Below are 24,953 nucleotides of genomic sequence, written 5' to 3'. Positions count from 1 at the left end.
TTTTATCACCATAGCAACCGATTTTTTCCTTGGAAACATAGTTTTTATTTGCCGAAAATTGCAGTTTTAGAGCTTAAATGGCCTGAATTGTTTTATAACCAATAAGAAAATACATAAAAGCCAACTCAAACTTTAAATTACTATCGTCAAGTGTTGTTGACTTCAATTGTTACCACGGAAACACATATTATCCATAGCAACATCCACTCAAAAACTGCAAAAATAGAAATTTATGTAAAAAAATACATAAATAGAGGGTGTTTTTTTTTTCAAATTGGAATATGGCTTCATTCTTTGCTTCACTCACAGTCTTGTCTGTTTTTTTTTCTTCAGATTGTTCAATAAATGTAATATATAATGTAACATTGGGGTTGGAGGGGGGAGGGGGTAGGGGGGTATGTTGATTTTTAAAATGTTGCATACAAGTAGATACTTAAAAAGATAATTGCATTTGGTCGGACTTTGTTCCGAGTTCATCATCTGATTATCAATTTTTGGAAGTTAGCAGATGATGAACTTCATGGGTTTACAATAACTGGGCAAACCTAACTTATGGCAAGGCAAGATAGATATGGCCCTAACAATTGTAAGAAAATTCTTAATTTCTTATGGCACACACCCGTCTAAGATGTTATTCCAGCATAAATCACAAAATTGACCTGTAACATAATATTAACAAACCAATAATAGAATCATTTGGTCAAAGCATTTCTAAACTGAAACTTTTTCTAAACTGAAACTTAAGTGTGATGGACGGACGACAAGACGGACAGGCAAATTGAACACATTTTATTTTGGTGGTGACTTAAAAACATAATAATAGTCAATTGTTGATCGTTAATATCAGAAGTCCAGTATAATGGAATCCTCTATAAATATACATGTAGCTATTAACATATCATTAATAACTCCTTTGTTGTACTACTATCCCGCAATTAAAATTCAGGATCTCCGAGATAGACAAATAGAATACATCTGCTAAGTTGGAATTGTGCTAATCCCGGTAAAATAATAATGCTATTACCGGCAAGATTATCATATCAAAATTATCAAGCAAAATAATTGTATCAATTATGAATTATTTCTTACTATGCATCGTTCTACATACATCTCATAAGTTCAAGATTCCGATAACATTATATCTTGTTTTGTGTGTGTGTGTGTGTGTGTGTGTGTGTCAAAAGGAAGGTTGGGATTGATTTTTGGAGTGTTGGTCACAATAGTTTAGGAATTAGGGGCCAAAAAGGGCCCAAATAAGCATTTTCTTGGTTTCCGCACTATAACTTTAGTTTAAGTAAATAGAAATCTATGAAATTTTTACACAAGGTTTGTGACCACAAAAGGAAGGTTGGGATTGATTTAGGGAGTTTTGGTTCCAACAGTTTAGGAATTAGAGGCCAAAAAAGGGCCCAAATAAGCATTATTCTTGGTTTTCGCATAATAATATTAGTATAAGTGAATAGAAATCAATAAAACATAATCACAAGGTTTATGACCACAAAAGGAAGGTTGGGATTGATTTTGGGAGTTGAGGTCCCAACAGTTTAGGAATAAGGGGCCAAAGAGGGGCCCAAATAAGCATTTTTCTTGGTTTTCGCACCCTAACTTCAGTATAAGTAAATAGAAATCTATGAAATTTAAACACAAGGTTTATGACCATAAAAGAAAGGTTGGGATTGATTTTGGGAGTTTTGGTCCAAACGGGTTAGGAATAAGGGGCCCAAAGGGTCCAAATTGAACCCTTGTGGTTCTTTAATATGCTGAATCTAAACATGTACTTAGATTTTTTATTATAGGCCCAGTTTTCAAGTTGGTCCAAATTGGGGTTCAAAATTAAACTTTGTTTGATTTCAACAAAATTGTATATTTGGGGTTCTTTGATATAATTATTATGCTTAATCTAATCATGTATTTAGATTTTTGATGTTTGGGACCGGTTATCAAATTGGTCCACATTGAGGTCTAAAGGGTCTAAAATTGAACTTTATTTGATTTCATAAAAAATTGAATTCTTGGGGTTCTTTGATATGCTGAATCTAACCATGTATTTTGATTTTGGATATTGGACCATAATAGGTAATGTCCAATTTAAAATTTAAAGCGTTTAAGTTTAAGTTCTGAGACCACATTCATTATGTGTCAGAAACCTTTGTTGTGTCAACTATTTAATCACAATCCAAATTCAGAGCTGTATCAAGCTTGAATGTTGTGTCCATACTTGCCCCAATGTTCAGGGTTCGAACTCTGCGGTCGTATAAAGCTGCTCCCTGCGGAGCATCTTGTTTTAGGTTCAAATTTCAAAAAAAAATATTTTGCTATTCTCAACGTTTTTTTAACCTTTACATGAATTACGCCCCTATTTTCTGTCTCTGTCACCTTTATAAAAGACTGCATTAATCCCGAGATTTGGAATGAAACCATTAAGCTGAGAATATTTGCATCAATACAAGATTAATAACAGTAATAATTTGAAGACAAATTCCACACATGGTCTTATTTAATTAAATGCAACACTAGAAACAGCGCAGTACATACCAATGCTATTTTTCTTTGTAATTATCAATGTTTTCTAGTCCCAACAAGTTGTAATCATTTATGAATACAAGACTTTAGTGTCCCATGTGTAAAAAAAGAATCTGATGTCCCACGCGTTGTGTACACATTTGATCGATTCAAGGTACAATGGCAAAAACTAAAATAAACACTTTTATGGCCGCTCCGCAATTTTGGAGGGGGAAGGGGGCGTTGTAGTAGGTTTAATCCATGTCTGTCAGTACATTAGTCGTCAAAAAGTTGGTTTCTATTTTGCAATTATAGTTTGCCTCAATCAAATCTTATGAAACATGTATACACAATGCTTATTACCACAAAACAGAGATCAAGTTTGAATGTTGTTGGCTAACTATAAAGAAATTTCTAAAAGTGACCATTTGATCTTAAGATGTGGTATAATTGTTAATAAGACAACTCTCTTCAAGATACCAATGATCATAAGATAGTATCCAGAAGTAAATGTTGTAAAAATAAAATTCTATTTTTTCCGTATTTTACTTATAAATGGACTTATTTTTTTCTGCGGGGAAACATTACATTTACTCTGTGGTTAAAGCTTTTAGAATTTTAATAACTTTCTCAAACTATCCTGGGCATGCTGGGTTTGTACCAAACTTGGACAGAAGCTTATTTATGATCATAAGATAGTATCAAGAAGTAAAGGAGTAGGTCCGGTAAGGACCGATTTTGGCCTCAAATTTCAGGTTCATCTGACGAAAGATTTTGACCACTTTTTAAACACTTAAGTGTCTATTTTCTTTGATTCAAAAGTTTATGTGAAAGATTTTAACTGATTGTGCCATTTAAAACGATCCGATTCAAGCTCAAATATGAAAAATCTACCAAATATGCCAAAAAATGTCACTTTTCAAATGGTTTTTGTCAAAAATGAAAGTGGCCGCATCCGTGTTCATCCATAATACATAACATCTTTATATATGTTATGTATTATCATAAAATACAACTTACATTTTAATATTAAGGATGAACACGAAAACCGTCTAAAATTTAACTAAAATGCTAGAATTGTGAAGATTTCAGTGATTTAGCATGACTTAATGGTGCTAGTACCCGATATATGTGCATTGTATTGTCAAAAACAGCCCATATTTATGTAAAAGAAGCATTCTGCTATTCAATTAATAAATAAAAGTTTACATTTTAACAATTTTGTAAAACTGCTATATTTTGGGGCCAAAAAAGGGTCTTACCGGACCTATTCCTTTTGTAAAAAGATAAATCCATTTTTTCCGTATTTTACTTTTAAATGGACTTAAATTTTCTTCCAGTTAACATGACATACAGTCTGCAGTAAAAGTTTTTAAAACATTTATTAGATTCATAAACTATCCTGGATTTTTACCAAACTTGGACAGAAGCTTCTTACAATCAAAAAATAGTATCAAGAGGAATATTTTTACCGATTTTTTTGCTCATTTCTGTTGAGCCTGCGATTTACAGCAAAAGTAGGCAAGACACTGGGTTCCGCAGAACCCTTACAAGTTTATTCTTAAGGCATTCAAATGAATAAAACTTGAGGTTTCCCAAAATCTGACAAAAATCCCAAAACATGACAACTACAATGTACCTTAACTTAGCTCTGAAGCTAAAACCAAGTTATATCGATGTTATATAAGAAATTTCTGAGAGAAAAAAAATGATTTTATTCATAATCAGGCTCGCCGACCAAACGTTATCGTTTCAAAAATCTTCATGTATGATATCTTTAGAAAAAATGAACATACCCCCCTTTTTTACCTTCTAACCCCAATATTACATTATATATTACATTTATTGAAAAATCTGAAGGAAAAAAACCAGACAAGACTGTGAGTGAAGCAAAGCATGCAGTCATGTTCCAATTTGAAAATAAACACCCTCTATTTATGTATTTTTCTACATAAATTTCTATTTATGCAGTTTCAGAGTGGATGTTGCTATGGTTAATATGTGTTTCTGTGGTAACAATTGAAGTCAACAACACTTGATGATAGTAATTTAAAGTTTTTATGTATTTTCTTATCGGTAATGAAAAAATTCAAGACATTTAAGCTCTTAAACTGCAATATTCTGCAAATAAAACTCCGTTTCCAAGGAAAAAATCGGTTGCTATGGTGATAAAACTGAAAAAAATCCCACGCATTTTTCTATTCAATTTGGTAAAGTAGTATCCAAACTTCATAACTACAGTGCTAACTATTCTGTACACATTTGCACTTTTTTGAAAAACACCAGAGAAAATTTGTTAATTTCGAAAAAATCCCAATTTCAGAAATTTTGAAAATATGCATTTTTTCGCAAAAATTTTCAAAAAAATTACAAATTTGGTTGACATGCAATCTTCACTAAAATGAAGCTTAAACCAAGTTCTATCAATGTTAGATTTGAACATTAATGAAAAATGCATGATTCTATTCATAAGCAGGCTCTGAATTGTGGTGATTTAGCTGTTTTTTGAAAGATTTTACCAAGCTTAACGACAAAAAAATAGAGTGTCCGTTACCATGACAACCACTCATATTTTCCCACTTATATTTTTTTTTAGCAATATTCATTAACTGCTTCTACGAGGCAAATTATAGATAAAATCTGAAACCATCATGTATCGCACTCTGCCTGGTTCTTACAAAAAGATGTAAATGCAAACTTAATGGTTTAATACTAGTAATTTTGGGGCCCTTTATAGCTTGTTGTTCGGTCACGGTGAGCCAAGGCTCCGTGTTGAAGGCCGATATTTGGATGAGGAGTTGTCTCATTGGCACTCACACCACATCTTCCTATATCTATTTAGTCATTATGCAATGCTTTTGAAACTCTGCAGGGTTGTTCAACCGATGAGTAGCGAGTCATAGTTTACACAAACCTCTTCTCGTTCTGAACATAAATGAAATATCTGCCACTGAACGTTAAGACACCAACAATCAATCAATCACAAACTATTATACAGAAAATACAAAATGAGCTGTCACTTTTAAAATTGAGACACAGTTGGAAGGGAATAAAGAAATAAAATACATGCCTTTGAAGCTATATGACCGGGCGAAAATTTTCTAAAACTATATAGTGCAACATGCCTCAAGTTGAAATCATGTTTTAGTTGTTTTAAAACAGACCCCGTTAGATAAAAATTTAGGTGGCAAACAACTGGATCAAAATACATACATGTTTGTTTTTTTAAACTATATAAAAATTATCGTTACATATGTATTCACGAGTAGGTATACAGCAGATTATTATACTTAAGATTATTTGCAAGATATATTAAGGGCTCGCCAAAGAATTCACACACGTATGTACCCCGTGTCTCCGTTGCCCCGCACATCTACTGCATTAACATGAACATGCAGTATTATTATAGTTTTCCTCAAAAGTATAATGGAAATAATTAATATCTATTTCTTATGTTTCTTATCGTATAAATGTTATTGAATATTCGTTCCATACGGAATTGCCTGCGAAAGGATCAATGCAGTTTTTAAATAAAATCCAATGTATACACAGATAATCTCTTTGGTGTTGTGACACAGTCCCCACATTTAAAGTATAATTTGTCAACCTCAGCGTCGTGAATATACCTTTTCGTAACATGTCTATTAAGATGCAGTGCATTTGAAATTAGATAAGCGAATATAAAAACTTTGTTAGGAGTACTGTTTACTAGCATATAATGCTGCCTCCGGGATATACTGTAAGCTGGTAAGTGGACATGTATTCGTAAGTATTGTGACCTATAACTGTGTATGTCCACTAATTTGAACTCTGGTGCCTAGTTGTCCCGTTGACATGATTGACAGTCCTACTACACCTCCTTATTGTTATATTGACAAAGGATTGGTTGTTATTTGCCCAATATCCGTTAGCAAATATTCTATGCATGATCAGTACGAAAACAAATTACCGATGAATACAATAGGTAGGTTCCGTAAAACGTTTAACCTACAATAAATCCATTTAGTTTTCTTTACTTAGTTTTCTTTAATATGGACATATTTTAATCAAAATTTGTAAATTCAGAAATATTATATAAAGGTGTATACCATGAAGGCAGATATGTTGGTTATTTTTAGTAATATTAAAGTATTTGTGTTCTTTTATAGTTCAAACCAAGTAACAGCAGTAGTTGGGGCAGATTTTCCCTTACAGTATTTCAGTTACTTTATTGATAACATATATCCTGTTTGTACGACAAAGGACTTCAAGTAAGTTTAGTGAAAATATCCACAAATATATATGCCAAACACGTTTCAAAATTAAAGGACCAATATGACAAGCAATGGTATATTAAAACTCATTAAAATATCAGGCTTATAATTTGATATGCCAGACCCGCGCTTCGTCTACAAAAACCCCATCAGTAGCGCTAGAATCAAAAACGGTTTCAAGGCCAACTCAAACATTGGAGTGCATTAAAACCATAACGTTCTGAAAGGTTGTGCCAGATATGACTAGGGAGAAGAACAACCTGAGTACTTTAAGTAATTAAATATTTCATAAACAGTTAATTTAGAGAAAATGAATATATCTATGATATTTCATTTTAACATAAAAGTGCTCAGCTCCAATTTGAAATAAGGTATTTGGTAGTAATGAAAAAGTGACCCTTAATCTAAACTGTTTTTCTTCATATATTGAATAACCTACATTTAGATAATAGATCATACATCCTTTTTACAGATGTATGATTATAGACGACAGTGGATTTCTTGTCATACACCAAGCTTTCAAAGAAACTACTGACCCAAAGTATTTTGATGATCCGAAGCACATTACTATTTTGGTGAGTATTATTTCGAGTAGATGATTGGCCTTCACAAAAGTTGTGGGTTCTATCTGAATATCATAGAAAAATCAGTTTAAAATTGTAGGACTCACTAGTGTTTGGAAGCTCAGCTGCTCGTATAAATTTTAAGTTTTCCGCTTCATCGTCATGATCTCAATGTGCATGTCGATTAGTATTCATTGTTTTGCTACAGATTTTTAAAAAGAAAACACCAGGAATGTTTAAAAATGATGATTGCCAACGGCCATTTCATCATCTTAAAATGTATTTCAGCAAAACACAGCTAATTGGTTAACCTCTGTTTGTTAAGCTTCTATCAGGATATTTCAGGGTTATTTATCACTTTGAAGCTGATCCTGAAACCGTTGTTTAATATATATTATGTTTAAGTACACCAATGTGTTATGAATTAATGCATGTTGATTAATGTATTGTACTGAATATAATTCTTCTACATTGGTCTTAATTCTGTTTAGGCCACATAGAACTTCGTTGAACCATTTGGCATCTTTTGCATGGGAAATTCAGTGTTTATTTGTATTCATTGCTAGCACACCTGGCCCAAAAGGACCACGTGAGCTTTTCTCATTGCTTGGCGTCTGTCGTCGTCGTCCACTAACTTTTACAAAAACGTGTCCTCTGAAACTACTGGGCCAAATAAAACCAAACTTGGCCTAAATCATCCTTAGGGTATCTAGTTTAAAAAATATATCCGATGACCCGCCCATCAATCAAGATGACCGCCATGGCTAAAAATAGAACATGGGGTAAAAAGCAGTTTTTGGCTTATATCTCTGAAACTAAAGCATTTAGAGCAAATCTGACGGGATTAAAATGTTTATCAGGTGAAGATCTATCTGCCCTGAAATTTCAGATGCATCAGACAACCTGTTGATGGATTGCTGCCCCTGAATGGGTAATGTTAAGGAAATTTTGCAGCTTTTGGTTATTATCTTGAATATTATAATAGATAAAGATAAACTGTAAACGGCAAAATTGTTCAGCAAAGTTAGAGCTACACATAAGTCAACAAGACCAAAATGGTCAATTGACCCCTGAACGAGTTATTGTCCTTCATAGTCAATTTTTAATATTTTTTTGTAAATTTTTGTTATCTTTTACAAAAATCTTCTCCTCTGAAACTACTGGAACAAATTTAACCAAATTTGACCACAATCATCATAAGGGTATCTAGTTAAAAAAAAAATGTGTCAGATGACCCCGCCTATCAACTAACATGGCTGACATGGCTAAAAATAGAAAATAGGGGTAAAATGCAAGTTTTGTCTATTATTTTTTTAACCGTTATAAACAGAAAAATCTGAAAGGAGCAAATATGTTCAGAATAATGAGCTCTACCAATAGTCCATATACGTCAAAACTGTTAGACAAATTTTTATAGGAGTTGTTGCCTATAAATGCAAAATTTTACCAGTTTTTTTTTTATTTTTGCCTATTATCATGAAAACTATGATATTTAGAGAGAAACATTTTGTTTCTGTTATGCCTTATATTATTTAAATTGTAATAGATAAATAAACACTTTAAATCACAAAAATGATCAGCAAGTCAAGATCTATTAGTAAGTCAAAGAAACCAAACAGACTAAAAGATCAGTAATAGAAGATCAACAAAACAAAGATTTTGTCACGAAGTCTATTCTCGTCTACAATGATAGAGAGTGTCCTTTGTTCGACATGCCCACAAACCAAGGTGAGCGACACAGGCTCTTTAGAGCCTCTAGTTTTTTCACTAGATGGTTAAATTATCTACTTTTTAGTAACATATTATGCATAATACATATTATATTTTTTAATTCTTCATAGGAACCTGCCATAGCGGATGCAATGAAAAAGTATGGTGTACTTAATCCCCTCACTTGTAAAGATTTGTCTACAAACAAGGAACTTCAATCATTCAGGGTACGTTCAAAATAAAGTGTGCAATTATTAAAACAGTTGGATATAGGTATTGATAAAAGTATCGATTTAGTGCAAAAAATTGTGCTTCCTTCTTCTTGGCATGTATATATATAAAATCAGCCAGTGCACAAAAAAAAATACAATTTTTGCATTTGTCATAAACTTTCTTGCTGTTGACAATACTTTGGATTGTACATAGATTGAATGAACTTAAGAATTTTCTGTACACTTTTTTTATGTTTACTCCTATCTCACTAGTAAATGAATTGTAGTCTTAAATGGCCATTTTGATCTAAACAACATTTGAAAAGTCTGTGAAATGAATTATTCCGTCCCTTTCAGTCTTTTAGTCAATTTTCAAACTTTGCACTGCAGTAATTTCTATACTTTTTAAACAATTTGCTTGCCGTCAATTCAGTACTGTTTAGTAAGTTAGCAGACAATTCAGTATACTATTGATGTGCACAGGTAAATAAGAGGTGATGAACAGTCTTAATATAACCTGACCAGATCTTAATTGACTGACTCAATACTTTATTGTTCAGTCATTATAGAGCTGTTCAGATTAACATGATGGTTTCATATCAAAATTGGTTTACTAGTACTACTGAAAATATGAAATGTTATTCGTCTTGTGTATGGCGATATTGCTTTCTATTAGATAATCAGTCATTTCTAGCATTCTTAGCCATATTGCCATAAAATGGCAGTCATTTCCTATTTAATTAAATCCCTCAGTCTGGCAACAAATAAATATACCTTCAATTGCTTTCAAGAGAACCATGGTTCCACTTGTATTTTTGTACGATGACCTAGTGTCTTTTTGTTGTTGGGATGTACAAGTACCCGTCCACGTCCACTTGTATTTTTGTACGGTGACATAGTGTCTTTTTATTGTTGGGATGTACAAGTACCCATCCACGCCCACTTGTATTTTTGTACGGTGCCCTATAGTGTCTTTTTGTTGTTGGGATGTACAAGTACCCGTCCACGTCCACTTGTATTTTGTCCATCTGATGAGTTCAGCCTTTTTCAACTGATTTTTATAGATCGTTCTTATGTTGTACTGTTATACCACTGTCCCAGGTTAGGAGGGGTGGTTGGGACCACGCTAATATGTTTAACCGCGCCACATTACGTATGTATGTGCCTGTCCCAAGTAAGGAGCCTGTAATTCAGTGGTTGTCGTTTGTTTATGTGTTACATATTTGTTTTTCGTATATAAATAAGGCCGTTAGTTTTCTCGTTTGAATTGTTTTACATTGTCATTTCGGGGTCTTTTAGAGCTGACTATGCGGTATGTGCTTTACTCATTGTTGAAGGCCGTACAGTGACTTATATTTTATGTGTCATTTCGGTCTCTTGCGGAGAGTTGTCTCATTGCTTTCATACCACATCTTCTTTTTTTTATATTCCCAGGTGTGGATAACTACACCAAACGTAATGTACTTCCGATTTAAGAAACATGCAAACCTATCCTCATTTCAAGTTTTTTAACAACATGTTAATTATTCAAAAATATACAACACGGATTCAACTTTGATTCCATGTTTTTCACATTTCATAAAATACCACAATTACCCAAATATGTTACACACTTTGAAAGTAACAGCTATGACATGTATGAGTAAGGACAATTTGTGTGAATATGTACTATATTCTGATAAGTTCTTCCTCACCGGGCCTAACGATGCGAAATCAGTACAATATTGTTCTATACCTGGGCAGAATATATTTAGATATTGCTCAATGATGAGTTGTAATATATGTCAGATTTTCGGATCTGTCATACACATACTTTTTGTTTTTTGATACATTGAGATACGAGTGGAGTATTTCACTAACGACATTACGTGCATTCTTATAATTCTTGATGAAAAACATAAGCTCTCACCTTAGGAAGCAGACACATTCTAATTTTCTAGATTGTATTTTTTGCTTGTTTCACAGGTTACATTACCAGCTGGTAGATCTACAGGACTAAGTTTTGACCAAACCGATAATAAGTTTGAGTTGAGACCAGTTGTGGACACAAACATCTTTATTCTGAGAATAGGGAAAGGATCAATACTTGATGGCACAACATCATCAGCATGCAAATGTGTAAGACAATATACATGTTTATTTTAAAGAATATTTAGAGAAAAATCCAACATAACGGTATATAATTATACAGACTACAAACTCTTCTGAATACGTACCTTGATCAACACAATAAAAAAACATGGGCATCAAAGCTCTGGAAACAAGAAAAGCAATATGTATATTAGTTGGCAAGCTATTATTTTATATTTCATTCTGTTTTTATTTTTGTCCGATAGTTTTTAATATACACATACAATTGCCAATAATTTATAGAATTAAGGAGATATTGTATGATTGCCGATGCAAAAACTATTCATCAGAGACAAAATGATGTTTATATAGAAAAATTCCCTCATGACGAAAACTTCATATTTGTGGGATGAATTTATATTCCGTAATCATATATTTTTTTTGTTAAGATAATTAAAGATGTGGCTAATTTTTACCGACACAATATAGGTCACTAAACTGTATACATTCCATTGTATTGCCCTAGACTGTCGGCACATGTTTTTTTTAACCATGTGCAGAAGCAGCAATCGTTAATTTTGTTTTCTAGGCTAAGTTTAAAAAAAATCAAAATGTGAAATTCAGATGTCATATATCATATTGTTTAAACGGTTTTCGTTATTTTGAGAATTACTTATATATCTTGGTTGATTTGTCTTATCTTTAATAGAATTTAGAAGTATAATGCTTGTCATACTCTAAAGACCCCTATCTTATGTTGAATACAGTTTTTTTTTCTGTATGCTCGCTTGATGTCTTTTGGTATTTTTGTCGTTGGGATGCTATCTTTTTATCTTAAACTCCACATCTTTTTTTGTTATACATCTTTAAGATTTTCTTTTTTCCCGTTTTAGGACAGTAACGTTCAACCAGATTTTAGAGAGTGTAATAACAATTGTAACTGCATCTGTTATACACCTATAGTATACAATGTATGTACGAACGTATACACCACAACTTCAGCGTACGTATAAAAGCTATGCTTACTACAATATGATTATACGATCTATTTGGATAAGCTGATATGAACTTAGTTTAAATACTACAAAATGACTTCTAAATGTACATAACAGATTGAGCTGGGTAGATTTACACTGGCGTGCTTTATACACCTTTTAAATTCGGATAATTAAATGTATCTAGATTAAGCTGAAACTTAGTTATGTGCATGAAACAAATAGAAGTTTAGCATTAATTTTGCTGAGTGTAAGTGATCAATATAAAATATATTGTTGAGAGTCATTTAAATTCATTTCTTCCATTTTTATGTTCAATACGAAACGTTATAATCTAGTACGGATGTAAATAAGAAGATGTGGTATGAGGGTCAATTATGCAACAATCCATCCAAGTCATTATGTATAAAAGTTCACAATTATACGTCAAAGTACGGCCTTCAAAACGGAGCCTTGGCTCACACCGAATAGCAAGCTATAAAGGGCCCAAAAATGACTAGCGTAAAACAATTCAAACAGGAAAACCAACGGTCTAATCTATATAAAAAAAAACGAGAAATGAACAACACCAATAAACATGATAAACGACAACCACTGAACCTGGCAGAAGTAATCTTTGATGTAAAATGTTACAACAATGTATATATGATTTATTAACAATTAATAACAACCCATGTTATATTATCTTAGAGACTCCAGTTTGCCTTGCAGTGCTCGACTACTAGATAAATCCGGAATAAGTATCAATGAAAATTTGACAGGACTTCAATCTTGCTTTGATCCAAAATGTAATGAGAAAACGACTAAAAAGTAAGAAATATTTAAAATTATAATTAGGCATTATGTATAGATCAGATTTTCATTCACATATTGTTTGTTATCATTGCCGTTTTTCGTCTATCAACTTCAAAATAAATTAGGGAAAAACATGAACTTCAGCATGTGCAGTAAAATGGCAAAGTTTTGTTTTTTAATTACTTATATATATGATAAAATTGAAATCAAGTATTCATACATTCATTTATGAAAGTTGTAATCCACTCAAATACAAAAATGACAAATAAAGGCTAAGAATATATTATACGATATTGCCTAAATGGGAAAGTATAAATGCCAAAAATAAACCGAACACACATGACAGGGTAAATCCGAACAGACAAAAAACGGGAATATGTGCAATTACAATATCAGCATGCGTTAAGTATTGTGTTTTTTTTCTCTTTCAGAGATTGCTACAGTGAGTTCCAATGTAGTTGGTGTGAGTTTACATTTAGATGAGAAATTATTCCAGAACCTTGTTGTAGAATTAAGGGGGAGTGCTCTTTTGGAAAGACTAAAGACTCAAACTCTAACATTTGTGATGGTATGTTTAAATTATGTTGTGAAAATTATTTTGTTTTGTTTTGAAAAGTTATGATGTAAAATCAGAATTATTTCAGGTCGTTGTTCAATCAATATCTGAATAACAGCTATATACTTTAATATGGCCTGTCAGTTATATTATAAGACACAACCCGATTATAATCAACACTAATATATGAGACTGAATTAAAATAGAGCAAAGCAAAACCGGTTTGACTTTTAGTTCGGTATCACACAATAGCAGAAAGAGAGCCCTTGAGCCATCCTCATGATATATTAATCACGGTAAGCATAATTATACTGACTTGGCCTTATCAGCTTGTTTTTGTTTTTGTTAATCTTTATTGTAAACGTTGTAAATCAAAAACTTGGGAAAATCAACGAAGGAGCCCTAAAATTTGTCACAGTACAATGAATGGAAATCTGTATTGAACGTAGCTGTGCGTTTACACTGGTCAGGATTTATTACACTGTAATAAATCAGGACACTGGTCAGGATTTATTACACTGTAAAACATCATGATACTGGTCAGGATTTATTACACAGTAATACATCATGACACTGGTCAGGATTTATTACACAGTAATACATCATGACACTGGTCAGGATTTATTACACAGTAATACATCATGACGCTGGTCAAGATTTATTACACAGTAATACATCATGATACTGGTCAGGATTTATTACACAGTAATACATCATGACACTGGTCAGGATTTATTACACAGTAATACATCATGACGCTGGTCAAGATTTATTACACTGTAAAACATCATGACACTGGTCAGAATTTATAACACTGTAAAACATCAAGACACTGGTCAGGATTTATTACACAGTAATAAATCATGACACGTGTAGATGTTGATTGATTGTTTTTTTCTCAGCATCCAGTGAAATGTATGTTGTGCATATTCAGAACGAGAACAAATTGAAAGTTAATCCAATAAGAACTTCTTTACAGTTCGTCGACCAGGATAAAAGACAAACAATAAGCACTGACAAAAAGTCGGACTTAATTAAGTTTGTGAGTAGTTTCGCAAATAATGTACACTCCTTCAAACTAACCTATATCGTTATAACATTTATAAGTGTATACTTACAATGGGAAGTTACACGTACTAAGTATATGAAAATTATATCTGCAATATGAAGTTACAAACATACATATTATTTTCTAATGTCCATCATTGACCCAAATTAATCAAAGCTACATATATTAAATGCGAAACAATTTTAGTGGTGTTTTCTTCTGCGCATATGTGCATATATTCTTACCGTGTAATTATGTCAATGCACTTTTGACATTGATCTATCTACGTTTATATATATTTCCTAAAAGAAATATAAGAAAATGTATATGTATACACCTCTTATAAATCATTATTGTTTCCTTAATAAATGGCATTTCGGAAGTCATTCTAATAATATCTTTCAATAGCCTCGCATACAGAAACCCCATCGGAAGAAGCCGAAGGACGAAGTACCGGTGTAGTAGTCGGAGGAGTAATTGGTGGACTTTTAGCTGTAGTTCTCATAGTTGGCGGGGTCATTTTTCTTTTGAGATATTTATACATCAAAGATAATTGTGATAATGAAGACCCGTACTTATATGCTATACCTGACCATATTGACTTGCGAAGTGCACAAAATGAACCTAATGGACAGTTCAATCCGCCATTCACAACAAGTTACTTTTCTTCCGGGAGTGTTTCAAATGGAGTGCATAGTTACATTTCAGTAGTAAGTGATAAATCTAGGTACGATAGACCTACTGAATAACGTAATGTACTTAAGTAAAGATAAAAAATAAAAGATCAGAAGGTTTAATGGTGAATTTTGCAGGCCTTTGTTTTTTTGTTTCTCTGCACAGGATAATTTACATGTATAAGCCGTTTGAGATAACACAAACATCAACGATATCAAAAGTTTATCAAACCTAAGCAAAGCATAAATTTGTACGTGTACGGTATACTTTTGATAGTGCTGATTTTTTTTTCTTCATATTTTTTAAACACAGATCTTGAAACAATCAAACAGACTGAATAGAAACAAATTTTGCATCAGGTACATGTAATGGATGTTGTGCAATATGTCAATTCAGAGGAAAACATTTTATCATATTTATATGAATCATTATATCATACGTTTTATACATTTGAAAAATAACCTTTTTGTAATTGTCTTTTTTTTTCAATCATTAAATTGTATATTTTCAGATTACTTATAATTACAGAACTGTAATATATATAATGTGAATGTAAACGTAGCTGTTGAGTGTGTTCGATACATATATGTCTATTAGTATGTAAAACAGTACAGTGCTAAAACTAAGAGTAAATGTGACATTACAGAACAGCTTTAAAATCCCCAAAAAATAGCAATTACTAGTAGCACAATGTGAATCAATTCGAAAGTAATAACGTATTGTCTGTTTTAAGTAATATCAATGAACGCAAAATATACATTGCAGACTAAACTAACTTAAATGCATTCGAAATATATCACATTAAGCAGAAAGTAACTTCAGGAATAGCACTGAAAGCATACGGAGCGAGAACTGTAGTCTGGACAGGATAAGAGTCTCTTTCTATGAATGTGCGATTTAAGACTCGGTGACGGTCAAGATGGGGTACGTTTGTATGGATGTTTTCAAGTAATTGCACTCAAAAGAAGCATATTTTAATTGATAAGGTCAATTTGATTCGCTTAAGAATGTTTGCATAATTGTTTCAAAATAACAAGTTGTTTAATAACTGTTATAAATTTATTGTTAATAGATAACGGAACTTAAAAAAACAGAAAAAAAATAAAGTTTCATGTCCTTATTTTTGAGATATAATCAGTTGAAATTCTGTGAGAAATGATTCTCTCGAGATTTTTAATACATTTAACATAGACACCTGTTTGTCTGTCGAAAACTATAAAAAAATAACAGTGATTTTACAAGATTACTATATGCAATAAAATTATGAAAAGAAAAGTAGGGGTAAGCGGGTAAAATTTGTACTGTCACTACATGGATAAATTAGACGATTCGAATATTTGACAGAAAGTGAAAAACAAGAATAGCGAACATCCTTTAATATGTTTGTTTTTTAATACATGTTTCACAGATGGAACTGTAATTTGATATTTTCATACCTTTTAAAGTGTTATAGCCCAATTCGTAACTGTGTTACAGTGTTTGTTGAGTTTGTTCATAACTTGTTGATATTATCCAGCAACTGTGTCTTTCGATGCTCAATATGAATTCAAACTGTTTTTTGTGTTTTTATTAATTGTGTATATGATGGTAATACTGGGGGGTCCTTCATATCTGTATTTTTTAATATTTGATGCCATTTTCTCTACTCTTTATAATTTTTGCTCATTATTCTCTATTATAAAATTGAGAATGGAAATGTATGGTTTTGGTTCATTTTTCTCTATTCATTATATGTTTAGCCCATTATCCTCTATTCTGTAAATCCCCCATCCAGACCCTAGTATATTGATTTTATGTCATAAAATACTACATCATATCTTTGTTTTTCAATTGTTCCATATTTTGTTTTGACTTTTACGCATGTAAACTCTTACGTTGTTTTCATATTAGAGACAATAAACCATAGCCTTTTGATATTTCTACTATTTCAGTATTTGCCAAAGTGTAGATTTAAGCACAAAGAAAGATAATTTTTATCACATTAACAGATTATTTGATGAGTTGATTTGTGTTGAGCGGCAAATATTACATGTCTATGTATGATGATCACACGTTAATGTGATACAAGGATGAGACAATAAGCTCTTGTGTATTAGACTAGCACACTGAGTTAGATCATCAACACATCACCCTTTCGGAAATTCTTTTAACTCTTTATTCAAATGCTACGTTTAAGCAAAAACGCAGCAAATATTACTAGATTACAACAAAATTCCACATTGCAGTCCTGTTAATTGTTTTGAAAGTTCGATTGTCATGAACATAATTACAGGACGTTCATTCCCAATGAGACATCATCCCCATAACGCAAAAAAAGAGGATTCAAACAACTGCATGCCAATGCACATTCTTCAATAATGAGCAAATATATACTGTATGGAAGCTTTAGAATGTTTCTATATAGCGAACAGCAAAAGTGGAACAATTCAAAAGGGAAAACGTAAAGTCTGTTTTCAGGAACTGAAACTAATTAAACCATTCGAAATATATATATATATATCACATAAGGACAAACCTGAATGAATTGCAATTACGTTATATGGACCATGAACTGGTAGCTGGACAGGGTAAGCGTCTCTTTTTATGAATGTATCATCCCGCTGTGCGAATTTAAACTATGTGCAGGTCACGATAGGGCATGTTTGCATTCATATATCCAAGTATAGCAATCGAAGAAAAAAAATATTTAAATTGATTTGGTCATATGATTCGCTTTATATAGGTTTGATTTTAAGATACATGTTTCACAGACGGAATTGTAATCTAATACTTTCATACCTTTTAAGGTCTTTCATTGCGCAATTTATGACAGTGTTTATTAGATTAATTTGCTTGATATTGTTCATAATTTGTTGATATGTTTTAGCCCGCATTTGTGTTCTTCGGTGCCCAATTTTGAAGAGCTAAATTATTGATATGATCCCGAGATGAAGAACAGCAAAAACGCGATGTTAACTTGTTTTTAGTGTTTGTCATTTGCATATATTGATTTCATGTCATGAATTACTACATCACATGTGTTTTATCAATTGTGCCATTTGTGTATTTACTTTTATGCATGAAGATTCTTGCGTTGTTTTCATATTAAAGAGAATAAACTATAGCTGTTTTGACATTTCTACGAGTTCAATATTTTCCAAATTGTATATTTTAGCTTAAATACTTCGAGCTGGAATCTTTTAACTTCATACAATCGAAATCTGGTTTTACAATTCCGTTTCATTTCCGATATATAGATGATTAAATTCTAGGACTGGTTTCATTACGAGTGAGACATTTAGATTCAACCACTGTATCAAGTGTATTACGATATTTCTCCACTCGAGACAGTTAAATTTTAAAATTTAAAAAGCGAGAGACTTAATTGCCGATCTTTTTAAATATTTAAAATTTAACTGTTGAGAGTGCAGAAATATCATAATACACGAGATATAGTGGTGGAATCTGTTTCTCTGATATCTAAACAAGTTTGTCCTTCATCTTCAAAGATTTGCAGAAAGTTGTGTTCTTTATATGTGACGTCATCAGGCATGGTCGCTTTTTTCATGATTTAACTATAGGAAATTCAGAAGAAATAAAGAAAATTTGACGTCATAATTGAAATTTCGACCAATCATTTGCCGAGAACAAAGTTTTCTCTAGAGAGGAGACATATTTTCCTCACACCGATCGATACATGTGAAAAAGCATGAAAATTAGAGTATTGGGTATCGCTTGATATCAACTCGAGTGGAGTTATTTGATTTCAATGTAATATTACACAAACCTTTGGCGAGTTTATTATTATTTTTTGAAACTAAATAACAAGAGTTGACAAACGAAATGGACATATCCAGTTCTCAAGAGTTGTTAAACTCTTATGGTAAAAAGAACATTTTAGTTAAATATTTTCGACTTCGGAAGTTTCACTTCAAATATACTAAGTCTGCATCATGGTGTATCATGTTATATCTATCTTCAAATGCCCAATTGTTGCTGGTCACTTATCCTACCTTTATCACAAGTATATTAATGTCCCCGCAGACAAAGCGTCAAACAATATAGTTTGTGCTTGTAAATCACATTTTATAAACTACTTGGTAAAGGAACTAGGTTTTGACAATTCAATTTGAAACCCAACAGATGCTCTCACGCCATTTGAAAAAGAGGAAATCCTGAACAATTATAGATCGGTTTAATTTATGTTCCTTTTGGGATTTTTCAACCAATGATGACGAACTGGATCATCTATCTCTCTATTTGATACCCAAATTACTTAATTGTCCTTTCTAACAACGTTATAGTGTTTGGTCTGTCAAATGCTCCTCGGAACCTCTCATTCAAGTCGCCGTTTCAGCATCAAATGCGTTATGGGTAATATTTTAAAAAAAAATTCATTGAAACGTCATGATTGGCTAACAACGTCCCAAACAATTGAAATTCATTCAATGACGTGACGATGTTTTCATTTTGGGGTAACAATGAATTATCAATAATTCTTTAGAATCTGAAACGGCGAATTACTAGTATTAAGATCTATCTTATCAGCAATCAAAACTGGGCTTCATAGCTACTGCAAATCTATCTACTTTAGGGTGGTGTGAATGAGATGCGGATGATAGAAAATTCAAAAGATCTGTTAGAATACATGCAATCAAAATCCATCTCTTCGTTCAAAAGACTGGCGAACGATACCAAACGAGTATTCAAACTCATAATGTGAAACAAAAACTGAAAATGCCATGGCAAATAACATAAATCAACCAAAAGACATACAACAGTATACAACACACGACACAATTCATGTAGTATAAATCATTTGACATCTCTACTCTTTACACTATCATTCCTTCGACAGATAAGAATTGGTCCAACTTTGTTTTATTAACAGAATGGCCAACCAGGTACAAATACCTTGTTTCAGAAAGGAACAAATCATACTTTGCAAAAAAGCACTCTTGATTCCATCAGAAAGATTACTGTAGCGGACATCATCAAAATGCTGGATTTTTTTTATTGACAACATTTTTGTTACATTTAGAGGACGTTTTTTAGCTAACCTGGCCCGAAGGGCCAAGTGAGCTTTTCCCATCACTTCGCGTCCGGCGTCCGGCGTCGTCCTGCGTCCGTCGTCCGGCGTTAACTTTTACAAAAATCTTCTCCTCTAAAACTACTGGGCCAAATTTAACCAAACTTGGCCACAATCATCATTGGGGTATCTAGTTTAAAAAATGTGTCCGGTGACCCGGTCAACCAACCAAAATGGCCGCCATGGCTCAAAATAGAACATAGGGGTAAAATGTGTTTTTGGCTTATAACTCAAAAACCAAAGCATTTAGAGCAAATCTGACATGGGGGGTTAAATTGTTCATCTGGTCAACATCTTTCTGCCCTGAAATTTTCAGATGAATCGGACAACCCGTTGTTGGGTTGCTGCCCCTGAATTGGTAATTTTATAGAAATTTTACTGTTTTTGTTTATTATCTTGAATATTATTATAGATAGAGATAAACTGTAAACAACAATAATGTTCAACAAAGTAAGATTTACAAATAAGTCTACATGACTGAAATGGTCAGTTGACCCCTTTAGGAGTTATTGCCCTTTATAGTCAATTTTTAACAATTTTTCGTAAATCTTAGTAATCTTTTACAAAAATCTTCTCCTCTGAAACTACTAGGCCAAATTAATCCAAACTTGGCCACAACCATTATTGGGGTATCTAGTTTAAAAAATGTTTACGGTGACCCGGTCAACCAACCAAGATGGCCGCTATGGCTAAAAATAGAACATAGGGGTAAAATGCAGTTTTTGGCTTATAACTCAAAAACCAAAGCATTTAGAGCAAATCTAACATGGGGGTAAAATTGTTCATCAGGTCAACATCTATTTGCCCTTAAATTTTCAGATATATCGGACAACCCGTTGTTGGGTTGCTGCCCCTGAATTGGTAATTTTATGGAAATTTTACTGTTTTAGGTTAGTATCTTGAATATTATTATAGATAGAGATAAACTGTAAACAGCAATAATGTTCAGCAAAGTAAGATTTACAAATAAGTCAACATGACCGAAATGGTCAGTTGACCCCTTTAGGAGTTATTGCCCTTTATAGTCAATTTTTAACCATTTTTCGTAAATCTTAGTAATCTTTTACAAAAAATCTTCTCCTCTGAAACTACTGGGTTAAATTAATCCAAACTTGGCCACAATCATTTTTGGGGTATTTAGTTTTAAAATAAAGGCAACAGTAGTATACCGCTGTTCAAAACTCATAAATCCATGGACAAAAAACAAAATCGGGATAACAAACTAAAACCGAGGGAAACGCATTAAATATAAGAGGAGAACAACGACATAACACTAAAATGTAACACATATAGACAAAATCCCACGAGAATAACAAATATAACATATATATATAACATCAAAACCAAATACATGAATTTGGGATAGACAAGTACCGTGACAATGTGTCCGGTGACCCGGCCATCCAATCAAGATGGCCGCCACGGCTAAAAATAGAACATAGGGGTAAAATGCAGTTTTTGGCTTATAACTCAAAAACCAAAGCATTTAGAGCAAATCTGACGGGGTAAAATTGTTAATCAGGTCAAGATCTATCTTTTCAGATGAATTGGACAACCCCTTGTTGGGTTGCTGCCCCTGAAGTGGTAATTTTAAGGAAATTTTGCTGTTTTTGGTTATTTTATAGATAGAGATAAACTGTAAACAGCTATAATGTTCAGCAAAGTAAGATTTACAAATAAGTCAACATGATTGAAATGGACAATTGACCCCCTAAGGAGTTATTGTCCTTTATAGTCAATTTTTAACAATTTTCATAAACTTTGTAAATTTCACTAACATTTTCCACTGAAACTACTGGGCCAATCATTATAGATAGAGATAATTGTAAGCAGCAAGAATGTTCAATAAAGTAAGATCTACAAACACATCGCCATCACCAAAACACAATTTTGTTATGAATCCATCTGTGTCCTTTGTTGAATATTCACATAGACCAAGGTGAGCGACACAGGCTCTTTGGAGCCTCTAGTTTAACAGTAAAGCGGCTTTCCTTTGGGAACCAACTTTGTCCCTAATGCCTGCCAAGTTGTTCCTTTAATCTTATGAGGCAGATATCAAGCATGAGGGTGTGGATGGAGGTTTACAGAATAGAGAATAATGGGAAAAAATATAATGAATAGAGAAAAATGAACCAAATAAATAATGAATAGAGAATAATGAGGTGCTTGAATATAAAGAATAGTGACACATGGGCAAAAAGTATAAAGAATAGAAAAAAATGGTCTAAAAAAATAAAAAATACAAAGATGAAGGACCCCATCCAAACCCTCATGCATATTATTGTTTAAAAAAATGAAAAGGTTAATTTTATCCTTTAATTTAACTTTCCGCTATATAAATGATGTCCTTTCACTAAACAATTAATAATGCGGTAACAATGTTGATCGCATTTACGCCAATGAACCCGACAAGTAATATATCACAGTTATGGCAACCTCAATGTTTACAGGCTAGTGATACATTAGATGGACTATTTACACCGATCGGCCACCGAGGCCCCCTAAAGCACGATGATCACATTTTGTTTGAACGATATCAACAATTTATATATCGACCAAAGATTTGATATGTTCCCCGGATCCGTTCAAGACAAGTATATAAACATTTGTCTTAGAATAGGTATAATTTAATATTTGACAAACCATTTAAATAGTAATGGCAAAAATTGAAAGAGGTACTTTCCATGGAAAATGATAGTAAAAGATGGAGGATAAATTTGTCACTCAAAATGGATATTCACCGCCCAGAATGTTGCTTCAAATTTGTAATACTGTATAAATCTGACGTACTTAATTATAATCCTGGTACCTTTTATAACTATTTACACCACTGGGTCGATGCCTATGCTGGTGGACGTTTCGTCCCCGAGGGTATCACCAGCCCAGTAGTTAGCACTTCGGTGTTGACATGAATATCAATTATGTGGTCATTTTTATAAATTTCCTGTTTACAAAACTTTGAATTTTTCCAAACACTAAGGATTTTCTTATCCCAGGCATAGATTACCTTAGCCGTATTTGGCACAACTTTTTGGAATTTTGGATCCTCAATGCTCTTCAACTTTGTATTTGCTTGGTTTATAACTATTTTGATATGAGCGTCACTGATGAGTCTTATGTAGACGAAACGCGCGTCTGGCGTACTAAATTAAAATCCTGGTACCTTTGATTAATTATGGTGCATATCTTCGTTGTATATACAAGCATTGTGGAAAATTTGAATATTTCGGGTTGTTTTCTCTCGAATGAGTTGATTTTAAAAACTGGTATGTGCAATCGAGGTTGCTGATAGACACTAAAAAAACTTTACTGTCTTGGAATTCTGTGAAATCAACTCAAATGTAAGTATCTCATAAATAGTGCATTTCAAATGTAAATACAAACAAACACACACAATTTGAACATTGGGTTAAAAACAAGACTTTTTTTACCAACGTTTCACATTGATGACAAGACTCAGGCTAGCAGTTGTTTGTTTTCTTTTTTTTTTTTTTGGTTTGTTTTTGTTTTGTTTTTTATATCTCTTGCTCTATGTGCAAGTATTGATTAAAAGATTTTGCCTTATACAACTAGCAACGAGGATATTCTGAAGAACTTCGATTCAGGGCTGATTGCAGATATTCCATATTATCTGTTAAATTCTTAGAGGACTGGACCATACTTTCGATATTGACATTTGTATTGAACTCTCATATATATATGATGGTCTAGATAGGGTTTACGTAATAGAGACAAATGGCCAAACAAGTAAATGAATAGAGAAAAATAAGCAAAAAATAAAGAAAAGGGAATAATTGGCACGGTGCAAAAGTATAAAGAATAATTGTAGAAAATAAAAGAATGAGGTACTATAATACTGAATACTGAAATGGAGGATGTACAGAATAAAGATATCATATAATTACAGACAATTTAAAAGTAAAGTAATTTTCATGAGAATTCTACAAAATAAGCCCAATTATTAAAGATAAAGAAAAATGGCCCAAACAATTAAAGAATACATAAATGAAGGACCTGCATCCAGATCCTCATATATTGTTAAGGATCTCTTGTATTTGGCGAAGGCAATACTGGTATACCATGTATACCAGTATTGTCTACAATATTGTTTACAATACTGGAATACAGTTTTGTTCCCGTATTGTAAAATATCTTTAAAAAAAGACTACACTACTGGTATTGTCTACAATATTGTTTACAATACTGGATTACAATTTTGTTCCAGTATTGTAAAATATCTTTTAAAAAAGGGACTACAATACTGGCTTACCAGTATTGTACACAATAAGGTATTTTCTTGATCTGGGCAATACGACATGTATGAATTTTTAAGCTTTTTTTCACAGAATATTTTAGATATATTTCTAGTTTTCTAGTTTTATTGTTAAATATATAAATTTTATTCAGATAAACATTGACTCATTTTCAGGGGATAAACAATTAAATTTCTACGTTTTATCCAATAATTTTATACAGGCAGAATACACGTTCTGCACATTTCAGGAT

At 32.5% G+C, this 24,953-nt stretch overlaps 1 protein-coding gene across 1 annotated transcript in view; it reads left to right on the top strand.

Annotated features, from left to right (window-relative positions):
* LOC143076899 (VWFA and cache domain-containing protein 1-like) overlaps positions 1 to 18,481 on the top strand; it is a 28,894-nt gene extending 10,413 nt beyond the window's left edge. The window contains exons 7-14 of the mRNA XM_076252788.1: positions 6,651 to 6,752; positions 7,228 to 7,330; positions 9,160 to 9,255; positions 11,206 to 11,358; positions 12,204 to 12,313; positions 12,996 to 13,115; positions 13,532 to 13,668; positions 15,113 to 18,481. Of these exons, the coding sequence (XP_076108903.1) occupies positions 6,651 to 6,752; positions 7,228 to 7,330; positions 9,160 to 9,255; positions 11,206 to 11,358; positions 12,204 to 12,313; positions 12,996 to 13,115; positions 13,532 to 13,583 (736 nt within the window). The 3' untranslated portion in view covers positions 13,584 to 13,668; positions 15,113 to 18,481. The remainder of the gene's footprint in view (positions 1 to 6,650; positions 6,753 to 7,227; positions 7,331 to 9,159; positions 9,256 to 11,205; positions 11,359 to 12,203; positions 12,314 to 12,995; positions 13,116 to 13,531; positions 13,669 to 15,112) is intronic.
* The last annotated feature ends 6,472 nt before the right edge of the window (positions 18,482 to 24,953 follow it).

This window comes from Mytilus galloprovincialis, chromosome 5 (genome assembly GCF_965363235.1).
Source record: "Mytilus galloprovincialis chromosome 5, xbMytGall1.hap1.1, whole genome shotgun sequence".
In the NCBI taxonomy this organism is placed as follows: domain Eukaryota; kingdom Metazoa; phylum Mollusca; class Bivalvia; order Mytilida; family Mytilidae; genus Mytilus; species Mytilus galloprovincialis.
Note: the sequence above shows the minus strand (reverse complement) of the source record. Positions and strands in the feature narration are given on the sequence as shown.